The sequence below is a fragment of the Strix aluco genome, chromosome 1, assembly GCF_031877795.1.
Source record: "Strix aluco isolate bStrAlu1 chromosome 1, bStrAlu1.hap1, whole genome shotgun sequence".
In the NCBI taxonomy this organism is placed as follows: Eukaryota; Metazoa; Chordata; class Aves; order Strigiformes; family Strigidae; genus Strix; species Strix aluco.
The window spans coordinates 93,378,714-93,400,871 of record NC_133931.1 but is presented as its reverse complement, the minus strand read 5'-3'; the positions used below and the strand labels follow the sequence as shown (position 1 = coordinate 93,400,871).

General features: G+C 47.9%; 1 protein-coding gene across 3 annotated transcripts in view; it reads left to right on the top strand.

The window, feature by feature from the left end:
• Positions 1-21,408, top strand: part of IRF4 (interferon regulatory factor 4) — a 29,140-nt gene extending 7,732 nt beyond the window's left edge. For 2 of the 3 annotated variants that reach the window (XM_074827149.1, XM_074827159.1), the window contains 10 exons: positions 4,834-4,984; positions 5,749-5,939; positions 7,418-7,712; positions 8,199-8,385; positions 9,197-9,285; positions 9,846-9,987; positions 11,760-11,867; positions 13,152-13,505; positions 17,426-17,538; positions 19,564-21,408. In XM_074827149.1, coding sequence (XP_074683250.1) covers positions 4,898-4,984; positions 5,749-5,939; positions 7,418-7,712; positions 8,199-8,385; positions 9,197-9,285; positions 9,846-9,987; positions 11,760-11,867; positions 13,152-13,505; positions 17,426-17,538; positions 19,564-19,707 — 1,710 coding nt within the window. In that variant the 5' untranslated portion in view covers positions 4,834-4,897 and the 3' untranslated portion in view covers positions 19,708-21,408. Of the gene's footprint in view, positions 1-2,934; positions 3,680-4,833; positions 4,985-5,748; positions 5,940-7,417; positions 7,713-8,198; positions 8,386-9,196; positions 9,286-9,845; positions 9,988-11,759; positions 11,868-13,151; positions 13,506-17,425; positions 17,539-19,563 lie in introns of those variants that run through there. The other variant, XM_074827170.1, reaches the window with a different exon arrangement.
• The last annotated feature ends 750 nt before the right edge of the window (positions 21,409-22,158 follow it).

The following is a 22,158-nucleotide window of genomic DNA, read 5'->3' as shown; positions in this document are numbered from 1 at the left end:
AACTGTTACTTGCTGATGAAAATGGCTGGACTATCATAGGTTGAAATGCTCTGGGGAGATGGGGAGGAAGGATGACACTGTATTCAGCAATAGAGCTAATGCAGAAAAGGAGAATGGGAAAAGGATGCTGCTCTGGGGTAAGCTGCTGCACTTCACATCCAACCTTGGCATACAAGAAGTCCAATTTCTTGCTCATTCAGCAGCAAACTCTCAATATTGTTTTTATTCATGATGTTGATGATTTGATCCACAACACTACTCACTCTTATGTTTTCATTTCCTCAGCTTGGTGGAATCATCAGATTCGAGTGTCCAGCACAAACGTGACTGCAGGGTTTTTCTGAAGTTTCAGGAAGCTTCACCTTGTCTCACTTGGACTGATGATGAGCAGGCAGTGATTCAGAGCTGCCTTGTGGCTTTTCAAGGAGTGCAGAATGAGCTTAAAAAAATACTTTTTAGCAAAATTGGCATTGTTACCAGCACCCTGAAAAATGCAGGCACATGAGCACATGTGCAGACACACAAAATCCAAGTTTTTTCTCCCTTACAAAATTAGAAAAAAACCTAGAGCACCTCAAGAGTAAATCCCGCTCCTCCCATTAGTTTTAGACTGGAAATGTTCCTGCTTTGTGGTTCCACATGGCTACAACAGGCGGCCTGGATGCTGGAGCAGTAACCAACTCCTATCCTTTATACTCCTTTTGCTCCTCTGGCTTCCCAAAGGAAAACCCCTTCTTTATCATTTGGTTTCCCTCCACTCTCTCAGGGCACCTGGCATTTTCCTCAGATGGCAGTGGTATTTATTGATTGCCTCTGGTACCTGCCATAGAAACAAATATATGTCAGCAACCCTCCAGGAGCTTTTGCCCTCAAGGATACAGTCTAAAAATGGTTGTTTCCACGTCATATGGCTTGTCACACATTTCTGCATATTGAAGAAAAGAGTCCATAAATCTGAACATTAGTTATTCCTCATTTCAGAAATCTGTTCACAAGACACACTCTGCTTGTATCTCCTTTCCCAGCCAGCATGGGGAGTGTTGGAAGCATCAGAAGCAGGTCACAAAAGAGCTGTTTAGACATGAAAGGGCTTCATTGCACTCCTAGCTCAGCAATTCAGCGTGGCCTTTGAGAAAATGGAAGTGTTGTTGGGGTACTGGTGGGAAGGGGGTTAATAATGAGCCAAGAATAGCCAGAAATTTGAAAACCTGTGGAAAGGTACGAGGGGGGGGGGAGAGGGGGGGGAAGAGAGCATGAAAATATCTCTGATTTCCAGAAAAAGTAAATTAATGCTTATAAGTGTCATTGGATACAAATATATTGATTATATAATCATCAAAACAGCCTCCATCATCCAGCAAACAGTGTTGCTCTTGATGGAGCTCTCACTTCTGGCAGTACGATGTTGATGGTATGACCTTTCGCTTTAGGTGCCTGATGGGACCCCGAGCCCTTGGGGCACAACTGGTAGGTGCAGATGGGGTGGCGATGCTTAAGCTGCTGAAGCCTTTCATCCCCCAGTTCCAGCAATGCAGCCCTCCAGTGCCTGTTTTATAAAGAAAACACCATCAGCCCAACACTAGCTGCCCAAGCAGACTCCTGCTCAACCAGGAAGCCCCAAGGAGTGGGAAGTCTAAAAATCCTGCTGTTGGCTTGCAGAGGTGAAGGTGTCAACCTAGGGTTTCTAAACTCCTGGCCTGGCAACCCAGCACCTGGGAGGGGTGCCTTGCTTCTTGAGTGTCACGTTGGTTGGATGCACACGCCAACCTCTTCTCTTCAGAGGAAAGCCGTGGGATATCTCAGGTGGTTAGGACATGTGGTGAAAGGCTACTTCAGTCCCAGGCACAGGCTGATGTACAGAGGCAGGAGGGCAGCCTAATGAAAGACGGTTTGAAATATTCTTGCCTATGAAGTGGAGGGGAAGTACAGGCACTGAATTGACCCAAAATAATCACAACTGGACTGTGAGACTTCTCTGCTTAAAAGTACAGAGACATGGCCACGCTTGCCGGTTTGCTTTATTTCTAGCAGTTTAAAATGACTGTGTAATTAGTAATATGGAAGATACATGATAGACTAATACTATTTCAGGAGTCACTATTTTAAATGGAGGAACTGCCAATACTGCCCCAAAGCAAGAAGGGAGTGCTTATGACACCATAAGTTACCACAACAGAGGATTCTTAAAATCTCCCGTTGCGACTCATGTTAGACTGTTTATAAAGAAGGTGCTTTGCTGAAATAAATCAAAGTAATTTGGAATCTGCCTCAAATTTCCACAGTGTCTCTGAATTCCATCGATGTTATCCACAGAGGTCTTTCTGCTGTGTGACTTGTGAACTCAGCCCCATGCCTCGGAGCTGCTGATTGAAGCGTGGGGTTGTGAAGCTTTAATAGTGACGCTTCTTGGGGTCTGAACTGCGCTGCTGCTTTGGGCAGTGGAAGGCATCATCTCACAGGGACCTGCAACCAGGGATTTGCAAGGACTTCTGAGGAAAGAAGACACCCAGTCGAAACCAGTGCCAGTAGCAAGGTGTTGAGCCCTTCAAACACCTCCATTTCAGGAAAGGGGTTTTAGTACAGCTAGAGATGTAGACAGGCAGCTGTGGGCTTTTCAAAACAACTTTTAAGGGCTTGATTCACTTCTGAAAATGCATTTTCTGATGTCATTTGTTGAGGGCTTCAGCACAAGCTTGGCTGAGTTTCTGAAGAGCCATGGTCAGAGTGTTCACCCAAGAAAACAGTTGGACTGGTGGGGAAGGAGCTTTGGGGGCTGCTGCGCTCCTGCTCACCGGTGGGTCTGTGCTGGCTGCGGGCTCAGCTAGCAAGCGCTCTCCGCCCTGTGCTTGGGCTGCAGTCAGCGTGCGGGGGGACCTGACCTTCACTGCCCACCGGGACCTGCCGCCACAAGCACATTCCCACCAGAGCCACGGGCAGATGGGTGGCCAGTGCAACCAGGACAGCCCTCTCAGCCCAAGTGGGAGCAGTGCGAGAGAGTGGGTGCACCCTGCTCCTCTTCGGCAGGTTCCTCTTCTGCACAGAGGAACTACCCCTGTGCCAGTGCCTGAGGGGATTTCGTGGTCTCCAGCACGGGGAGAGCCCCTGAATGAGCGGCAATCCTCTGAGAGCCTCTGCTGCCAGACATATTGCTTCTGTCATATTTCCAACAGGTCACTCTGGCTTAGAGCCTGGGTTCACCTGGTGATTTTTTAGGGAGGCAGGAGAGCCTTTGCACTCAGGAGAGCAAGGGCAACCTTTCTGAAGGAAAGGAGATGTAAACTCCTGAGTGCAAGAGCTTTTAATATGTGTGCCCTTTGGCTCAGCACTGCACCTTTCCATAGCAACCCATTTCAGAGAGCCCCCCATCACTGGTCTGAGTTGACATCTCTCTTTGTTTTTCTGCTTTGGGTGCAATTCCCAGGTGAGTCAGCTGGGACTTCAGAGGGGTTTGGTGAAAGCAGAAGCCAGCTTTCTATGCAGTGAGGGCTTGCGAGCAACTGGTGAGAAGAAACAGTCACTTTTCCTGGCATGCTTTAGTCAATGTGACCTTAAGAGTGTGAAAAAACAGGGGGCCTGGTGGTGACTGCCGTGGTTCAACAGCAGCAAGAGTGTTTTCACGAAAGGACTTCAATTCGGTCATCGACTCAGAAAACTTCCATGAAGGCAGCGGGGATTTTGGGTAAGGTTTGAAGGGTCAGGGACTCACAATGGTGTGGAAATCATTAGGAAAAGATGAACAGGCTGTGAGGTGCTGTAAGTGTTCAGATCACCAGCAAGGCCCGTTAGGGAGGAATTGTCTCTTAGCATATGCAAAAAGCACCCAACGAAAGTTTACTGGTGCACTGCTGCATTATTTAATGCAGACACCACAGTTGTGTTATTGATCAGAGTTTTCTACTTTACAGACTGAAGTGGTGGTCCTAAGTTTTTTTGCCGTCTTAAATGGAAGTGGCCGATGTCCAGAAACCCTGAGTAAAGAAGTCAGCAAAGCTAATGAGATTAGCATGTCTTACTCATGAGAAGACTTATTTGCAAAGGTCGAACGTGCATGTAGGAGTCTTTCTTTAAGCATCCCCTCTAACATTTAGGCAACTGGAGATAGTTTTCTAATAGAGTTCTTGCTGCACAAAGACAGCAACCTACCACCCAGTGGGTAGTTTTCTGCATATGTACTGTCTGGGGCTTTTGTGATTGAGTTTGTCTTCTCTTAAAAGATTTCTTACCTACCTCTCTAGCTATACATGGATGTCTTTGGACAAGAACAGCTGTTTTTTTCAAAATATTATCCAGCATTTGAGAAAGATGGTTTTTTTTCCCCCTGAAGGGTTTGACCTAATATGGATCAAATCTGCATGTTTCACACTGGCCCAGAATTCGCCGTCTTAAAAGGTGCAAAAGAGAGAAGGCACTAGAAGTGTTCGTTTTATGGTGATATATTTCAAGATGGTTTTATACTTAATGAAATTACAGTTGGCGCCCTGAGTACCACACAGTCTTGCCCCTAGGACTTGAAATTGGATTTTTAGAAAGCTTTTCAGATGCCTTTCGGTAAAGCTGTGGTTGCTCGTCTTAATTTATGGTGGTAGTCACCTCCAATCTCAAAGATGTATTTTAACGTTTTGAAGGTGCCTTAACTCGTGACTGAAGAGATTTCGGATGGGCACTGCCAATTCTTTTTTTAGAGGATGGATAGTGTGTTATAAACCCGGTATCTAAAAATGCCCGCACTTCTCACTTCTCCCTCAAAACGTGGCGATAATTACATTTAAATTTCAGAAGATGGCGTTGAAGATTTGCAATTAATATCCTAAACTCTGCCTGTACCCTCCACAGCGGCGGCCTGCCAGCACTGAGCGTGATGACTGTTTTTTTGATCTGATACGTTACAGCAGAAAGGATGTGGATGTGTGTTGGAGACGTTAAAACAGAACAACAACAAGAAAAGTGTCGTGGCACGAAACACGTGTTTGAAACCCGAAAGGCGGTAAGAAAGACTTTCGTGCAAGCCCGGACCTCGGTCCTTCATTCCCCCCGCCACCCCCGGCTCCCCCCACGCTGGGGCAGGGGACTGTGCCAGCAGGCGAGCGAGCGGGTCACCCACCAGCCAGCCCCGGCTCTGGTGCCGGTACTTCAGACGGGCTTTCCCGGGGCAGCACCCCCGGAGCTCGGCGGGGCGGGAGCCGCTCCCGGCCGGGGCTGGCGGCTGCCTCGGCTCCGGCTCCGGCTGCCGCCGCCCCGTCGAGGAACCAGTCCCCGCCTTGTCCCCCATGTCCCACCTTACGGGCTGCAAAGCCCGGGGAGAGCCCAAGCCCGACTCCCGAGCCCACCGGCTCGCCCTCGCCTCGGAGGGGAGTTTCTCACCCCGCTCCGCGATCCCGGCTCGGCGGCCCGGGCACAGCCGGGATGGGTGGCGGGGGTTCAGGCAGCGGGTCCCGGCCCCGGGCGCGGCGGGGGAGGGGGGTGGGTGGGAGGATGCCCCCGCCGTCTCCCCGAGCCGCCCGGGGGCCCGGCGGCGCCGTCTCGAACGTTTCTGGTGGGTGTAGCTAGCTGGGTCTTTTACAGTAAAAGCCGCCTGGCTATCATAGGTAGGAGTTTCCCCATGCTATTTATGTATATGTGTCTGTCTGTATAGATTTAAAAAAAAACCCAACGCGGACGCAGAGAGGGCGCCGGGCTGCGCGCCCCCCCCGCCCCGCGGCGTGTGTTTACCAGCAATGGGCATGTGTCACAGCCTCAGATGTTTTCCAGCTCGCAAAGTCCCCGCTCCCCTCCGCCGGCTCCACCTCCGGGCTGGGACCCGCCTCCCCCCCGCCCGGGCACGACGCCCTCCATCATATAAAGAAACTTCCCGGTGCCGTCGGCCCAGTCGCGGTGCGCCCCGTCTCAGCAGCCGCCCCGGCAGCCGGCGGCCCCTGCCCGCTCCCAGCGCCGCGACAGAGGTAAGCAGCGACGGTGGCGGAGCCCCCTCGGGCCGCCCCCCGCCCCCCCCCCCCAACAAGCCCTCCCGGGCTGCCGCAGCGCTCCGCCCGCCCCCCGGGGCAGAGCGGGACCCGACGGGCCGGGGAGGGCGACGGGGGTGGGCGGTGCGGGCACCTCGGCTGTCCCCCGACTGGGCTTCTCCTGGTGCTATCGGCACCTGAGCGAGCCGTTTGGCCCCTTTTTTTTTTATTATTTTTTTTTTTTCTTATTTTGCCCCCGGCCGTGCCGGTTCCCCCTGCCCTGGGGAGGGTCGCGGGTGGGGAGAATCCGCTAAGGGAGGGAAAAGGGGGGAAAAGACTTTTTTGGGGTCTTTGCGTGGACTTCGGTGGCAGAGCCACGGCCCCCGGGGAGAAGCTGGGACACCGGGCTTGGTGTCCGGGGAGTGCTGCCGCCTGAGGAGGGGTGTGAGGGGTGCGGAGCTGCCCGTCTGCCCACGGCAGTGTGCACCTGTCTGACAAGGGTCTCGGAAAGTCTCCCTGTGTGTAGAGGCAAAGGCTGTAGGTGCGGAATCACTTTTTTGTTAGATGTAATGGGGGGAAAAAAGCCCCACCGAACTAAGCTTTTGGGCATTCAAGCATTTTTTCAGATCGGGGAGACAAACCTGACGCCAGGTGCCCGTCGCTGGTGTCGGTGTCCCCCACCCTGTTGGGACCTTTCAGTGGGTGCCCATCACTGCAGAGCCGCACCGCTCCCAGTGCCTGCGTGCACCTCTGCGTGTAGCTGGGGCTCTCTGCAAGCTCCCACGTCCCCAGGGACAGTGCCCTTATGCCAGGTTCCGTGGGTTGGTGTCTTTCCACTTTTAGGTATTTGCAATGTATAGATTTGAATGTTACTATATCTGCGTGTTGGGAGCAGTTGGAGGGGTAGATATGTATAGGACATCATGTGTTCAAATGTGTCTTGCTTAAGTGAGCTTGTGAAAACTACTTTGATGTTATAGTTAGATGCTGTCTGTATAAATCATAACTGCATGTGAAGCCCTCCAAATTGCGTGCGTGTGTCTAACGTTACATATATGCACTGTCATACGCAGATACATTTTAATGCAATTTTTTCTTTTTTGGTTAAAAAGTAAAAACCCAGTTGAACTCTGAGCAGGACAGGGGGTTTATGCCTTAAGTTACTTGCAAAAAATTTCAACAACCCATGTACGTTCATGCAAAACAGTGTCGGGACAGGGGGGAAGTCTGTCAAAGTCTGCAGCACGAGCGGTGCCTGGGGAGGGCGGTGGGGGGCTGTGCCCGGTTTCCTGAGGCTCTGTACCGTGTTTCCCAGGCTCCCCAGGGCCCCCCCTGCACGCCGTAGCTGCCGTTTGGCATGATACATGTGACACCGGGGACTGGGGACTGCTGGCAGGGCTCTACACGGGGACTTCAGCTGGCGCATGACCTGTGGGTTTTCCTCTCCCCCATCCTGCTCCTGTCCCCCTCCTCCACAGCCCCCCAGAGAGACGGTGCTTGGGTGTGTGTGGAAAGGTGGGCTTGGTGAGGCACCCCAAAACCCCCCACCCAACCTTTGACACGAGTGGCATGAACTTGGAGCCGGGCGAGTGCGGGATGAACTCAGTGAGCTGTGGCAACGGGAAACTCCGCCAGTGGCTGATCGACCAGATAGACAGCGGCAAGTACCCAGGGCTGGTATGGGAGAACGACGAGAAGAGCATCTTCCGTATCCCCTGGAAGCACGCCGGCAAGCAGGACTACAACCGCGAGGAGGATGCTGCTCTCTTCAAGGTAGGGCTCAGTCCGGGGCTGGGGTTGTGGGACACAGCCAGGGCAGGAGGGATGCTCGGAGGCTCTGCGGTGGCCCCTCGCCATCCTATCCTTGCCGCCCGCCTCTGCAGGCTGGCTCTGCTGGGTGCCCGCTGCCACTGACTGCCTGCCTGGTGGCCCTGGCTGTGCCCTGGTGTCCCCTGCGTTTGCAGGATGAGGCTGCCCACCCTTTCCCTCTTCTCCACGTGGAGCTAAATGCTTGTGGGACTGCAGCACATCTATTTCCACATTCCTCTTGGATCCTTTTCTCCCTTTCCTTCTGCCTGCTAAACTGTTTTTCCTACCTTACCATGCTGCTTTTTTTCTCAGCCTAAACCTGTAGGGAGTAAATTCATGCACATATAAGCACACATATACATGCTGTTTCAAGCATTGTGGACTTGTACCTTGTAGTTGATTTTTTTTTTTCCCCCCCCTTGTTCTTTTGATCATCTGAAATGTTTCCAGGCTTGGGCTCTTTTTAAAGGGAAGTTCAGAGAGGGCATTGATAAACCAGATCCCCCTACCTGGAAGACAAGATTAAGGTGTGCTTTGAACAAGAGCAATGACTTTGAAGAACTGGTGGAGAGAAGCCAGCTGGACATCTCAGATCCCTATAAAGTGTACAGAATAGTGCCAGAAGGAGCTAAAAAAGGTAAAGCATCTCAAATTCCCTGTGTAACAGAGTGTGAATATGTCTCATTGTAAGCATATGAGGACTGAAGCGTGCTTTTCTGGAATGGCCCTGCAGACTTTTAAAGTCTTTTAAGGAGCCACAATGCAGGGCTCAAGTGCAGCTTGTTCCGATGACTGAAGAGGCTGCGTCTGCGAGAGGACTGCTGGCGGTTGAGTCGGAGTGTTGAAAGGGAGCCCTTGCAGAAGATGCAGACAGGGCCCTGCTCATTGCTGGAGGAATTGCTCTTCTAGCTGGAGCCTTCCTGCCAGTTCTGTGTAGCGAGAGCCAAGTAAGCAGCTCAAGGGACAGGCACACACACACAAAAAATTTGCTTGCTGGATCTAGGTTTTGAGTTCAGGGAAGAGCAGAAGTGTTTTGAGCCGGACAGTAGGTAACTGCTGTGGGGGGAAGAGCTGGGAGCGAGGGACGCCCAGCCCGCAGCCTGCTGGGCAGAGGCTGGAGGCAGTGCCAGCTGCCCAAGAAGCCCCTGGTGCCAGGCAGGGCTTGCAGGAGGCAGAGGCTTGGCAGGGCCCAGGGGGCATCGCAACATGCTGGGTATGTCTGGGCAGCACTTTCCTTTGGGGTACCAGGAAGCCCAGTGGGACGGACTACCTCCTGGAGCTGCCTGCAAGGGAGGGCTAGGAATCCTGTCCCAAACAGGTGCTGGAGGGCATTTTAGTCCTCTGCTTGTTCAAAGGCAGATTGTATGGATTTGTCTTCAATGTGCCAATTTCAGATTTCCTTAAGGTGTGGTTGACATAATTTATTTTCCTCCCTCTGGTGAACTTAGGTGCAAAACAGATCAGCATGGAGGAGCAACCATTAATGATGAACCATCCCTTTCCAATAACGTCTCCTTACACTTCGCTACCATCTCAGGTGTGACATTAGTTATGCATTTCACTTGGTGCTTGTACGTTGAGCAGCACCATTTCTGTGCTATGTGCTATGTCTGTCTTTGCTGGTGTGGTTCTCTGGTTGTCTCTGGGAAGAAACTTTATTATGAAAACTGAGAAATTGAGAAGCAACTTTTCTAATGTCATATGAGGCACAGGGCAGTTGATTTCCCTTGGTGTTGTTTATCCCTGAGTAATAGCTCTTTGCTGTTGGACGATAGATATTAGCGCACTGCCATTCTGTTGACGCCAGAATGTAAGCACCCAGTGAAGCCTTGCTCTTCTGAGCAGACATTTACCAGCAATGCTTTGACTGCCTTTTGTTATTCCACCCTGCTTATTATTTACACCAGTGGTGAGAAGTTCATTTGAAAGCCTCACTGGTGGTGGTGGCAAAGTGCCATTTGTGTAGCCTGGGCAATGCTTAGACCTCCGCAGGCCTTGGCAGAGCAAATCAAGGAGCTGAAATGTGAAAGCTGATGCAACGCATAGCATTAGTTTTGACAGCTGCTGAGTAAAAGAATATCTCGTTAAATTGAATAGGTACCAAACTACATGGTGCCCCATGAACGGAACTGGAGGGAGTTTGCCCCGGAGCAGCCACATCCCGACATCCCCTACCAGTGTACCAGCGTCCCCTTCGCAGCTCGCAGTCATCACTGGCAAGGGCCTGGCTGTGAAAATGGTAAGATGCTCCCATTTAGGGTTGCTTGCTGAGGTTGGTCACCTAGAAGGACCACAGATTTCAGGTTTCTTATTCGTGGCTTTGATTGGAATTAAAAGAAGTGGCTGGAGAGGAGTCCTGGACTCCCCTCAAAGAGAGCCATGGGGCCAAGGCAAGAGCCTTTGTCCTGGCTCTTGCTTTCACTGCCACCATATGTGTGGTGTGTGGGCTGTGCAGTCCTCTGAGGTGATACAATTCAGCCCCCAAAAGTCCTCAGCTGTCTCAAAAGCCTTGAGCAGTAAGATGGAAACCAACCCCCCGCAAAAAGCCCAAATGGGAACATGTGTTCTTTAGTTTTGCTTTCTGATTTTGGACCTTTGAGGCACACATTAGTAAGGTTTTCCCTTCAGCCTTGTGGACTAAAATGGCATTATTCTCCTGAGAGGAAAGCTGAAATTATTACTTTATGTTAGTGCTGTGGCAATGGGACAACTTGTCATGGATTGAGTCTCTCTTGGGCTGGTGCAGCAGGAATAGAATAAAGGGATGTTCTCTTCCCTGAAGATCTCTCAGTACCAGAGCCTAACATAATCATGGCTTTCCAAGTTCTGCAGCCTTAGGAAAAAGCCTGAATTGTGAAAACTGGCAATGCTGAAGCCTGCAGGAGATAAAAGATGAGAGAAAGGGAACTGCGTGCTGTAGACCCTTGCAGGATAACTCACCTGAGGATGCAGGCTTTTGCTTTGTGAGGAAAAGCAGCTGGTTCAGAAGGGCAGGAAGGGCTGGGAAGTGAGGAAGGACTTAAGAGCAGTTGCTACATTTTCAGAGGACAGCTCTCTAGAGGTTTTTGGTGCAGAGAAATCTTCTGAATCTGCTAAAAAGTAAATGCTCAGTGCACTGCAACTTTTGCTGACAGTATATTGGAATTATTAGGCAGAATCCTTTATTTTTAGTTGAGCTATTTGCTAATAAAAGTCAAGGTAGCAAGCTGAATGAACTCTGCCCTGAAATACATCCTCTGCAGCAGTTAAACACGTGTTCAGATGCTTTGCTGAATTTGGAAACAGTTGTTAGTGGCTGGTACTGGGTTTCTCACTGGACTCTGAAAAGTGTCAAGAGATGTGGGTGTTTTGTATCTGCATCACTCCAGCTTCTGATCGTGGTGGGTTCTGCTGCTGGGAAAGGTAGTGTGTGCTTGTCTGCAAGTCACTTGCATCATTCTCCAAAGACTTTTATTGACATTAAGAAACAGAGGAAAACACCAATTGCCCATGTTACGATCCATTTACTGAAAAGCATCTCTTGGAACAGTCTAATAGTAGTCCTGGTAATAAAACCCTAATAATCTCCTGCTGCACAATTTTCTTTACCTACTTTTAAAACAGTGTTAATTCCAACTTTATTGTTATACCCATCTTTAGTAAAATGCCTTACACAAAATGGATTGTTTTATGCAGGCAACTTTTAAGAGCACTGTAGTCTTGTTAAAAATGTAAATTATTTCTGTAATAGAATAACATGTTAAGTAAAGAAAAAGGAATAGGGGGAATACTGAAATGTTCAGGGAGTATTTTCTGCAGACCTAAATAAAAATACAGTCCAAATAACATCAGGAGAGACTGGTAGAGTTGGCATACCTGGAAAAAGTGGGAAATAGGAGCTTTTTAAGAAGGGGGAAGGAGAGAGTTCCTGGTGGGGCCCAGAAAACCTTGCTTTTGCATCGCTGTGATCTCTGCTTGAGCTTTTCTTTTAGGATTTAGGCAGCTGTCGCTGACTTTTGTTTGTGAAAACAGGTTGTCAGGTGACAGGAACCTTTTATGCTTGTGCCCCTCCTGAGTCCCAGACTCCTGGCATCCCGATTGAGCCAAGCATAAGGTCTGGTGAAGCCCTCGCCCTGTCAGGTAAGGTCCGTAACCCTCCCCGGGCTTTCTGGGGAGCTTGACAAGAGACTCTCACTTCTGAGACCATCTCTCCTTTCTAGTGAAAAGAAAAAAGAAGAAAAGAAACTATTTTAATGAATCAATTTGGTGTATGGGCTTAAGCCTCTGTTTTCCAGGATACTTAAGCACATGTAGCCCCAGCTCCAAGGGAGGGAAATGGTTAAAGTTAGTGGAAGTGCTTTGCTGGCTCGTGGTGTTAGTGCTGGGTTTCTTTGGTGAGCCACCAAATTGAGCCTTCCCAGGGGAGCTTGGAAATTTTGGAGGGTCAGTGACTTTTAGCTTGGTTTTTCATTTGAGAGGAGCCCCCCAAAAAAACTCGTGTTACCTGGGTACCTTGCTGTGCTCTGCTGGTACCATCTGGCTTTGCTCTGCTTTGTTATTCCTGGTGAAAAAAAGCATTTGGAAAAGAAAAGGGAAGTTATTTCAGCCAGGTTTGCAGATGTCTGGATGCTGGGGGACTTTCTGAATAACTCTGGGAAAAGGCGTGGAAATGTGCTTTTCACAGAAAGAATGGCTAAACCTATAATGTGTTGCTCAGCAGGTTTCTTGAGCGGGATTGTTCTCCTGAATCAGGGTCTGTATGTATGTATATATGTGTATGTGTCTGTGTATATGTATATATAAAAATATATATTATACACGCACACATATATATATTCAGTGCTGTGTGAGTTCTTAGGGGTCAGCCAAGTTGACTGGATGGCCATTTGAAAGTAAGGCTGGGGATTTTGGGTGCAGCCCTATTGGAGCTGGAGCCAGCAGTCGCTTCTCTTCAGGCAGCTGAGTGCAAGTTTGCAGGTCCCCTGTGCAGAAGCCTCTTTTATGCAAAATATGAGGAGAAACACAGATACTCCCTGATTAAATCTGAGGAAGTGTACTGAGCTGGAGGGTTTAATTGTGACATGAACTTGGAAAATGTGATGAACAACTTTTCGTGTGCAGACTTTTCCTTTTAAACGGAAATGTGAAGTTTGCGGGATGTTAGTTCCTGCCAAATTCCCACATCAGTAGCCCTTGTAATAAAATGAGAGAGCATTAATGCTACCATGCCCCAGAAGTTTTAGTATTTATATTCTTTATATAATTTTTGCTAATGTGAGCCTGTCTTCTGTGTGGTGGTGACCACCGGGCTCAGAAATCTCATGCAAACTTGTCTCTTGGTCTTAGTATAGATCTGGAACATAAAACATTCATGCCATGTATCACAGTGATTCTTTTTTTTTTTTTTTCCCCTCCTCCTTGTAGATTGTCGACTCCACATCTGCTTATATTACCGTGAAATACTGGTAAAGGAAGTGACAACTTCTAGTCCTGAAGGTTGTAGGATATCCCATGGCCAAAGTTATGAGGTTAGCAGCCTGGAGCAAGTTATCTTCCCTTATCCAGAAGATAACGGCCAGAGGAAGAACATAGAAAAGCTACTGAACCACCTGGAACGAGGAGTAATACTGTGGATGGCACCCGATGGCCTTTACGCTAAGAGACTTTGCCAAAGCAGGATCTACTGGGATGGGCCTCTGGCGCTCTGCAGTGACCGACCCAACAAGCTGGAGCGGGACCAAACATGCAAGCTCTTTGATACTCAGCAGTTTTTAGCAGGTAATTTCTGCCATGGCTTTGATATCATTTCTGGGTCTCCACATCAGCTTCACGGGAGTGCTCTTTTCACGTTACCTTACAAATTACAGTAAGAATTACCCCTCAATTCTTCTGGGCAAGCGCAGTCAAGGGGTGGTTGGCTCCTGAATAATCCTGTCAAATTCTGCTCTCTGTGCACGTTCAGTGTCCCTGCACAAACTAGCAGGAGTAAACGGATGATCAGCTGGTGACACCCAAAACCCCACATCTCTTTAAGAAGCGTAAGGAGGAACCTAACAAAACAGTCTTTCTACAAATTGAGTGAAGGAGGAAAGTGGATCCTGATCTTGGATCTGCTAGTTTAAGTCCTGGGTAGGTCTGTGGTCTGCACTCACGCTGCTCTCAACTTGGCCCAGAGCAAGCCTGAGATCTTGCTCAGTCTATACAAATACCAGCATGAATTTCAGTAGAAAGCCTTCTTTTCAGTCTGTGCCAGTGTGTAAAAGATATCTTGGGGGTAGAAAGGATTTCACAAAATCTGGAGTTTCAGCATTGCCTAATACTCTAAGGAAGAAGGTGCATTACCTCTCCAGAGCTCTGTGGGAGGGTCTCGTTTTGCACAGGGCAGTACAGAGCGGACAAGGCCACACTTCAGGACAGTGCCTTCTTCTTCCAGCACATGGAGGGAAGGGGCAGAGCCTCAACTCCGCTTCCCAGCACTTCTGAGCAGTTAGAGGGAGGAAAGCTGTCCCTCCAGAGAAATGGGTTGGAGCCAGTCATTGTCCCAGAGGACAGCTTGGGTGGCAGGAATACACATTGGCCCTTTTTTGAGTTGTGTGGCATCGCTGTAGGTGAACGGTGTGCCTATGGTTTGGTGTGTTTCCCCATTAGAACAGGGCAGCAGCACTGGCATGACTTTCTCAGGAGAATAATGCCTTAGAAAATTAAAAAAACCCCCATCAAATCCAAACCAACAGCTTTAGCATACTTTATATTCCAGGGTTGATGCACCATCCTAGCAAGATGGTCAAGCAAGAAATGCATTTAAAGAGAGAATCTCATATGGATGTGAGAATTGACAGTTAGAAAGGGGAATTTGAGGTCAGGGTATTGGCTTGGGCTTCAATCACATGCTAATTTAAAGGCGTATAATTTTGCCTCTGATGATGGTTTTGGAAATCCCTTTCCCTTTTCTCAGGTGTTTTTTTAGATGTACTCTGGGTTCTTCCAAACGGTTGACAGGACATCTCTTTTTAGATGCCTAACCCCAAAGATAAGCTTAAGCAATAGTTTTTTTTTCCCCCCTCCTGTATTACTTATGCACCAATGCCTGTGCAAACCCAAGCATGTGGTTGAAGTCTGTGGTGTGTGCAAAGTGAGTTTTTGCATGTGCTGATGCTCAGCTAGGTTTGTAAGTGACTTGCCATGGGTGTATCATATTTGCATGTTAATTGAATGTACTGAGGTCCCAGACTGCAGGCAACCTTAGGGATTCCCCTCTTAGGAACCTGAGCCTTCCTTGGGAAGAGAGGCAGGAGATCTCTACCAGGAGGGGAAGTCTTGAACACTTGAGAAAGGGACAGATGCAGAACTGCTATGGACCACAGCTCTTAGGACCCTGTTGAGGAGCTGGACCCTGCAGTGCAAACTGCACTGGAGCCTCGAGGCCTGTGTTGAGCAGCCTGTACTTTTGAGAAGCCTAAAATGGCAATAGATCAGAAAGCAGGTGGATGGTCTCTGGGGACTCCTGCGTAATAAATGCAGTAAGTTGGGCTGGGTGGAGATTAGGAGGACAGAGGAAGAGAATTTGGGAGTGTGAGGGTGGCAGCCAGAGGAGAATTGGCTTGACAGATGGAGGGATGGTTGAAGCCAGAGCAGCAGGAGATGGGGAAGGTTTGGGGAGACACGTGGGGAGCCCTGTGGTGTTGGAGGTGCTTGAGCCTGGAAAGGGAAAGAGAGCAAGTGGAGGGTTTTAGAGTAGTGCAAGGCTGACCTCAAGCCCTGATTATCCTGCTGGTGGGAAAGAAAGGGCTTTCTTCTCCAGGTCCGTGCCATGGGCTGCTGTGTGGCACTCCCACAGGTATTCAGGATTTGGAGAATTGCTGAGGCCAAGTAAAATGGGGTGAAAGAGCAAGTTCCTCATTAGCAGTATGGTTGGACTGGCCTTGAGTGGATTGTCCTGCCCTGTCCTGTGCCAGCACAGAGGGAAGCAGGGTCCCATGGAAAACATCTCTTCTCTCCTGGCTTATCTCCAGAAAGTTCACAGAACTTTTAGGGGGTTTTGGGGGAGACCCTGGGGAGAACTATGCCTTACTCCTTGTCTTAAGTGAGCTGCCCTTTGTTTTACTCTTAAAACTGACCCTCCCAGTAAGACCAGTTGTGGTAGCCACTGAATTCACACCTTGGTCTGAAAGTTAGAATAGAAATGGCAGGGGTGTATTTTGGGAAAAGATGTATTTGTCATTCCAAGTTCAAAGACTCCCCTTTTCCTGTGTAGCAGGAGGTACTTCATTATAAGACATTGGTTTTAATATTAATTTCAACTTTTTCCAGAAAGCATGCATAGAGTTATAAATTAAAATGAAATCTTTACCAATCAACTATGTAGGAATACTGCACATAATGCAGACTTTAATGAGCATATTGTGTTAGATGGATTTTTCTCTTTTCTGGAAGGAAATGCAGTGTCTACAACACAACATAGTGATTTTGGTCCAAGTGGAAGTCTCTTATAAAGGCCTCCCCTCTATCTTTTGAAGGGGACACTTTGACTCTTCGAATAATTATATAATTTGATCTTTTCCCTCTGTGCAAGACTGTGGGTTAGCGAAGAGAGTGCAGGAGTGCAGAAGACACAGGCTCTTTTGCTGGCTCAGTGCATGGCTTAAATGAGGTCTGTCACCTTCTCTTGCCTCCTCTTGCCTCCCCATCCCCCACTAGGCACAGTGATGACAGTGGCTCCATGGCTGTGTGTAGCTGAGGCTGAATTTCATGCCTTGCAATACTTTGAATCTCTGGCTCTGCTAAGCCATAAGTTTCAGTGCTGTTGTTGGATGGCCACTTGAGTGGGTCCCAGCTACCGCCAGCGTCTGCTCCAGGAGGTTCTGTGGTCGAGGCCCAATAGAAACACTAACTGAAAGATATCCCAGTTTGTGCATATGAAATGACTTGTGAGGCAAGGCAAATGGAAAAATTGCAGTGTTATAACTAGTTCCCTCAGATCTGTGGGAAAGTCTCCAAACTCAGTGTCTTCTTGCCTCTCGTCTTTTTCTCATCTCTTTCATCCTCCCCTGGAGTTACTTCATCTTCTCCCACTGTGCTCCAGTGCCATCCATTTGGAGCTCAGCCATCCACAAAGTCTTTCTTACTGACCTGAACTGGTTTTGTCTGAGATAGAGTTAATTTTCTTCATAGCAGCCCATGTGGTGCTATGGTTTGGATTTGTAATCAAAACAGTGCTGATAACATAGGGATGTTTTAGCTAATGCTGAACAGTGCTTGCACAGCGTCAGGACTTTCTCCTTTCTCACTCTGCCCCCACAGCAAGTAGGCCAGGGTGGACAAAAGATTGGGAGGGGACACATCTGGGACAGATAACCCAAGTTTACTAAAGTGGTATTCCCTATTATATGACCTCATGGTCAGCAGTAAAACTCTCAGGGGGGGAGTTTGCCAGAGGTTGCTGTTGCTTGGGGACTGGCTGACCATCAGTCAGCTGGTGGTGAGCGATTGCTTTTTTCCATCACTTGTTTTCCTTTCTTTTGTTTTTACTTTTTTTAAAATTTTTACCTATTATACTGATTTTTATCTCAACCCGCAAGTTTTCTCACTTTTGCCCTTCTGATTTGGCCCATCCCAGTGGCAGGAGTGAGTGAGTGGCTGCATGGTGCTTGCCTGCCTGCCGGGGTTAACCCTCAACGTGGCCCTTTCTCTCTTTCCAGAGCTGCAAGCGTTTGCTCACCATGGACGTCCACTGCCGAGATACCAGGTTGCTCTGTGCTTTGGGGAGGAATTTCCAGATCCGCAGAGGCAGAGGAAACTAATTACAGCCCATGTAAGTAGGCTACCTCACATAAAAGAAACATACTCCTTGAAGGATGTGAATCTGACAGTGAGGCTTTTCTACCTGGTGAGGGAGGTAATAAATTCTTGAGAATGCAGCACCATCCAGACCAGGGTTGAATCCCCAGATCTGCCAAAGACTGACTGGTAGCCCTCAGCAGGGCAGAGCACCAGATGTCCCTCTCTGTAGAGCATAAGTGTCATCCATGAGCTCTTGCAAATCCCTTCAAAACCCAAAGCTGAAAGGTACCTGGGAAGAGCTGGGCTGCATTGTTATTGCTGGCCCAGTTGCGCAGCTCCTTGTGCTGCCAGGCCAGTGCAGGGCATGGTGCTTTCGCAACCGCTGCACCTGAAGGTGCTCCAGAATCCCAGCCCTTAACGGGATGCAGGGGCTGCCTGTGCAGCTTCAGGGTTAAGGTAGCTGGCAAGCTCATGGGCTGACTGACCACAGTTCGCACACACTCAAAGCTAGTGTTTCGGGATGCTCTCTGAGAGAGGGTGATGACGGAGACTGAGACCAGGTACTTTCTAAATTGGCTGTATTGGCCCATAAAACCACAAGAGAGGTGATAATGCACATGTTAGTGGCATGGCTTAGCTTATTGCATCTTTGAAGAAAACTGCTATCTCTTAATTTTTCAAAAGCCCCTTTGGTAGCAGCATGGGTCTCCAGTCAGAGTTTTATCATAAGCTGTGGCCTCCCCTTAGCTGCATAGCTTTTGTACTGCCACACCACTGCTTAGCGAGTCTCTGGGGTGGAAGGTGGGAAGCTCACAAATCCATCCTGAACTATGCAATGGCTGGTTAGAGATAGCTCTCCATCTCTGTCTCTCCTTAAACTCTTTTCCATCTCCATTTTGGCTTTCCAGCTTTCCATCCCTCCTTCCTAGCATCCCCCCTCCAGCCCCCTTCTCCATCTCCTGTCCTGGCACATTCTTTGTGAGCCTGTACCTCCTCCTCTTTCCAGAGCTTTGCTTCCCCCTTACCAGTTGCTTCACAACCTGCTCAACCTCTTGGGCTGTCCTGGCTCATGGGCTGGTGGGGCTCCACAGTCCCACCAAGCAGCTGTGTCCCGGGAGTTGCCTGGCTCACTTACCCCGCTGCCTTTCCATCTACCCCATGACAGGCTGGGAGGTGCTCAGCTGCTTCCAAATGTTGATGAGAGAAAGGGAAGGGGGATTGGTGGGGGTCCTCCAAGGCAGTGATCCCTTCTGGCTCTCTCCTTTCCCAGAGGCAGGACCAACAGTGTATTTTTTTCTCCAAAATGGTGCCCATATCTTACTGTGGAGGGGCTGGCTGACCAGCAGGAGAGGGTTGTGGAGAAGAGTTATCCAACCTGTCTGTCCCCTGAGAGTAAGGAGAGCTGCAGGTGTTTGTTCTCAGTGTGCAACTTAAAAATTTGCAGTCAGGGCCCAAAGCCCCGAGGGTGAAGAGACAGAAGTGAAGGCATTAAATCATACAAATCCCTCTTGATGGTTGAACAGATTCCTCATCAGAGCTTGAACGAATAGAAACAAAAGTGACTGTGGTGTTAGATTGAAGTCTAATTTCAAACACAGTCATTTGTGACAGTATCTCAGTCTACCTGAGGGCTCCAGCATTTCAGGTTAAGTTCTCAAAGTACTTTACAATGCAGACAAGACTTTCAGTGCTTTACGTACACATCTGACCACATTGAGGGGCCATGGACCCATCCGGCCTGAAGGCATCGCTCACACCCAGGGGCTGCCTAAGGGGCTACAATTACTAATACATCATTTGTGTCACTGCTCTGTGCCCCTCTAAATGAAGACTGTGGAAGTAAGAGGTGTGTGCAGTTAGCAAGGCACTTGGCAGCAGAACAGGCAAGGCCTAACTTAAAACAGAGATTAGTGAGACCACTGAAATGGTTTTCCCATTCTGATAAGCAGAACTGTTTTGTCCTGTCTTGTTTTTAACTTAAAACCACCATAAATAACTAAGATGAGGAGCATGAAATTTTGTCACATGTCTGATTAACATTTTGTCTGTTCTTAAGGTTGAACCAATGTTTGCCAGGCAGCTGTATTACTTTGCTCAACAAAACAGTGGACATCTTCTGAGAGGCTATGACTTACCAGAACTTGTGACTAGTCCAGAGGATTACCACAGATCTATTCGCCATTCCTCTATTCAAGAATAAGATCCTCAGAAAGAGTGTTTTTAAAGACACTGTAAAGATTATGCAGAGTGGAGGAGCAGATCTGGGTCGCAATTTGGAGATCCACATCACAGCTGGATGTGTTCAGGGGTTCAATGATAGGAAAGTGAACTAGGACAACCATATTGTATGATACAAATGGTGGGTCTTCAACATTTGGATGGTACATCTTACATAGGTTTCACTGTCGTTGAGAATAACTCAAAACTGACGAAATGATTGCTATGTTTACGTCTGCTTAATGTTCTCCTTGGGTTTTGAGGACTGATTCTTACTGAAGACTTAAATCCAGAGTTTACACTGTTACTTTTGCAGGGCTATTTATTTTGGATTACTGATCTCAGGGAAGGTACATAAATTTGCGGTGTTCCCAATTTGAAACTGTAGCTACTATAGGTAGGTAGCAAATGTAGATGTTTTATTGAGAATAGCTAATACATGTAAGTGGTTATAAATTTAGATAAGTGTGATGCCTATATTCTTGTATAGAATATTTCAGTGTATTTTTTAAAAGCAATGCAATTCTTCAGAGACATATTTTTTTAATGCCTGACTGACATTTGTCCTGACAATGAATTTTGTTGCTGCCACTGTTGTTATTGGATTAGCCCCCATAATAGCAGTTTCTAAGGTGATGCATTTATGGTACTGTGTTAAGACAAGTGACATTCAATTCATATTACCTGTGGATTTAGTGTATAAACCACTAAAATTAGATCTAGAGTCCCGAAGAGCAGCTTTAAAAATAAATTACATTTTTCTTATAATTGAGAAATACTATGTGTTATATATATATCTATGTATGCATTAGAATTAAGTTGGCAGACCTTGAAAATAGCACATAAATAGTCCTGCTAGCCCTTTTTTGATGACACACGCATGAGCCAGGTTAAAATAACCACCACCTCTGACTTATACAGAGCCAGCTCTGCTCTTTGTGTGTACTTGCAGCTTCCTTCCAGTGGTACTGAAATGAATGTGAAGGGAGAGTTCAAGAAGAGCAGGATTTGGCCTCCTGTATTAAGACAGTCAAGGAAATGCTTGTTTTAATGTTTGTTTTCAAAAATTTTACAGAAGTATAATTTGATACAATTTGCAGCTTTTAATGTTAGGGTGCTATTAGGCAGAGACGAGGTCTGTTGGGTACGCATGTCTGTGAAATTTCCTTGCTGGCGAGCAGACCTTGTGATCTTGGTAGCTTTAACTCCAGAGCATGATCTCCCTATGCTTAACAGACATACTTCACTTGACTTTCTAAATGAGGAAGAAAAACCGGTACTTGGTCTGGCAGCAGACTTGTGTTCTAGGGACTTTGAATTTATACATCTTAAAGATGCATACTCCTTTGGGATATATTATCCCCCTCCTTCTCCACAGTGCCAAACAGAATGAACAGATCAATTTACTTTTGTGTTCTTTGTTACTTGAAGTGTTTTGCCTGGCTTAAAGATTTTCATGGGGGAGACCTCTTTCTTAGACGTTAAAAGCACTGCTCTAGGTGACCTTCAGAGCTTCTGCATATGCTTTTGGCCTGTGCATACATTTTACTGAAAGGGAATTTTGTGTTCAAACTGGTACAATACAAATATTTGATGTGTTTTTCACTTTTTTTCTAGTGGTTGTTGCTTCATATGCTCATTGCTTCAGCTCACATCTTAGAATAAAGTCCTTATTCTCTACCAACTTGATTTCTATGTGTTGTTTTCCGTAGCGGGGCAAATCTAATGGGCACAGTTCTGCACTGTGAACCTGGGCAGCACGGCTGGCTAAGTCTATGGGGAGCTGTGTTTTAAGCCAGAAGTGCAGGGAAAGGTCAAAAGTTATGGATTTTTTCTTACAAAAACATCTGTGATATTAGCTACAGTTAGTAGAAAAAGGGAAAATGGGGAGGTTGTCCTTTGGCTGTTTGTTTCCTGGCCCACGGACAACGCAGCAGAACCCTGCAGCTGGGGATCTGGTGCTGTGATGCACCTGAGGGCTTTGCCCCTCCATGGCCTCTGGGGCTGGGAAGCCATCTGGTGCTCCCCTGCCCAGCCCAGTGCACAGGGACTCTGTGACCCACCGCTTGCCGGGCTGATGGCTGGACAAGGAGGTGGTGGTTACTGTAGTTACTCTAGTTTTCATAGTGCTTTCAAGTGAGAAAAGCTGGGAAAGTGTGAAAAGGAGGATGACAAGTGAACTAAAATAGTGAAGTTAAGAACAGGAGTGAATTTCACTGGGCAGCCCGAGTTTACTGGAAATCAGTGTCCTGAGAAGGGTCCTTGGGTGCAGTAGCTTACAGACAGAGCAAGGTGTGAAAAGTAGTTACGAGATTTGTGAAGTGTCTGAAGGTGGGAGGAGGCATTTTCTCTTTATGTGGAGGCTCCTGTTGACTATCAAGGTGCATTATCATTTTTGGCTTTGGAATGAATTTCTAATTATTTTCCTTGAAGA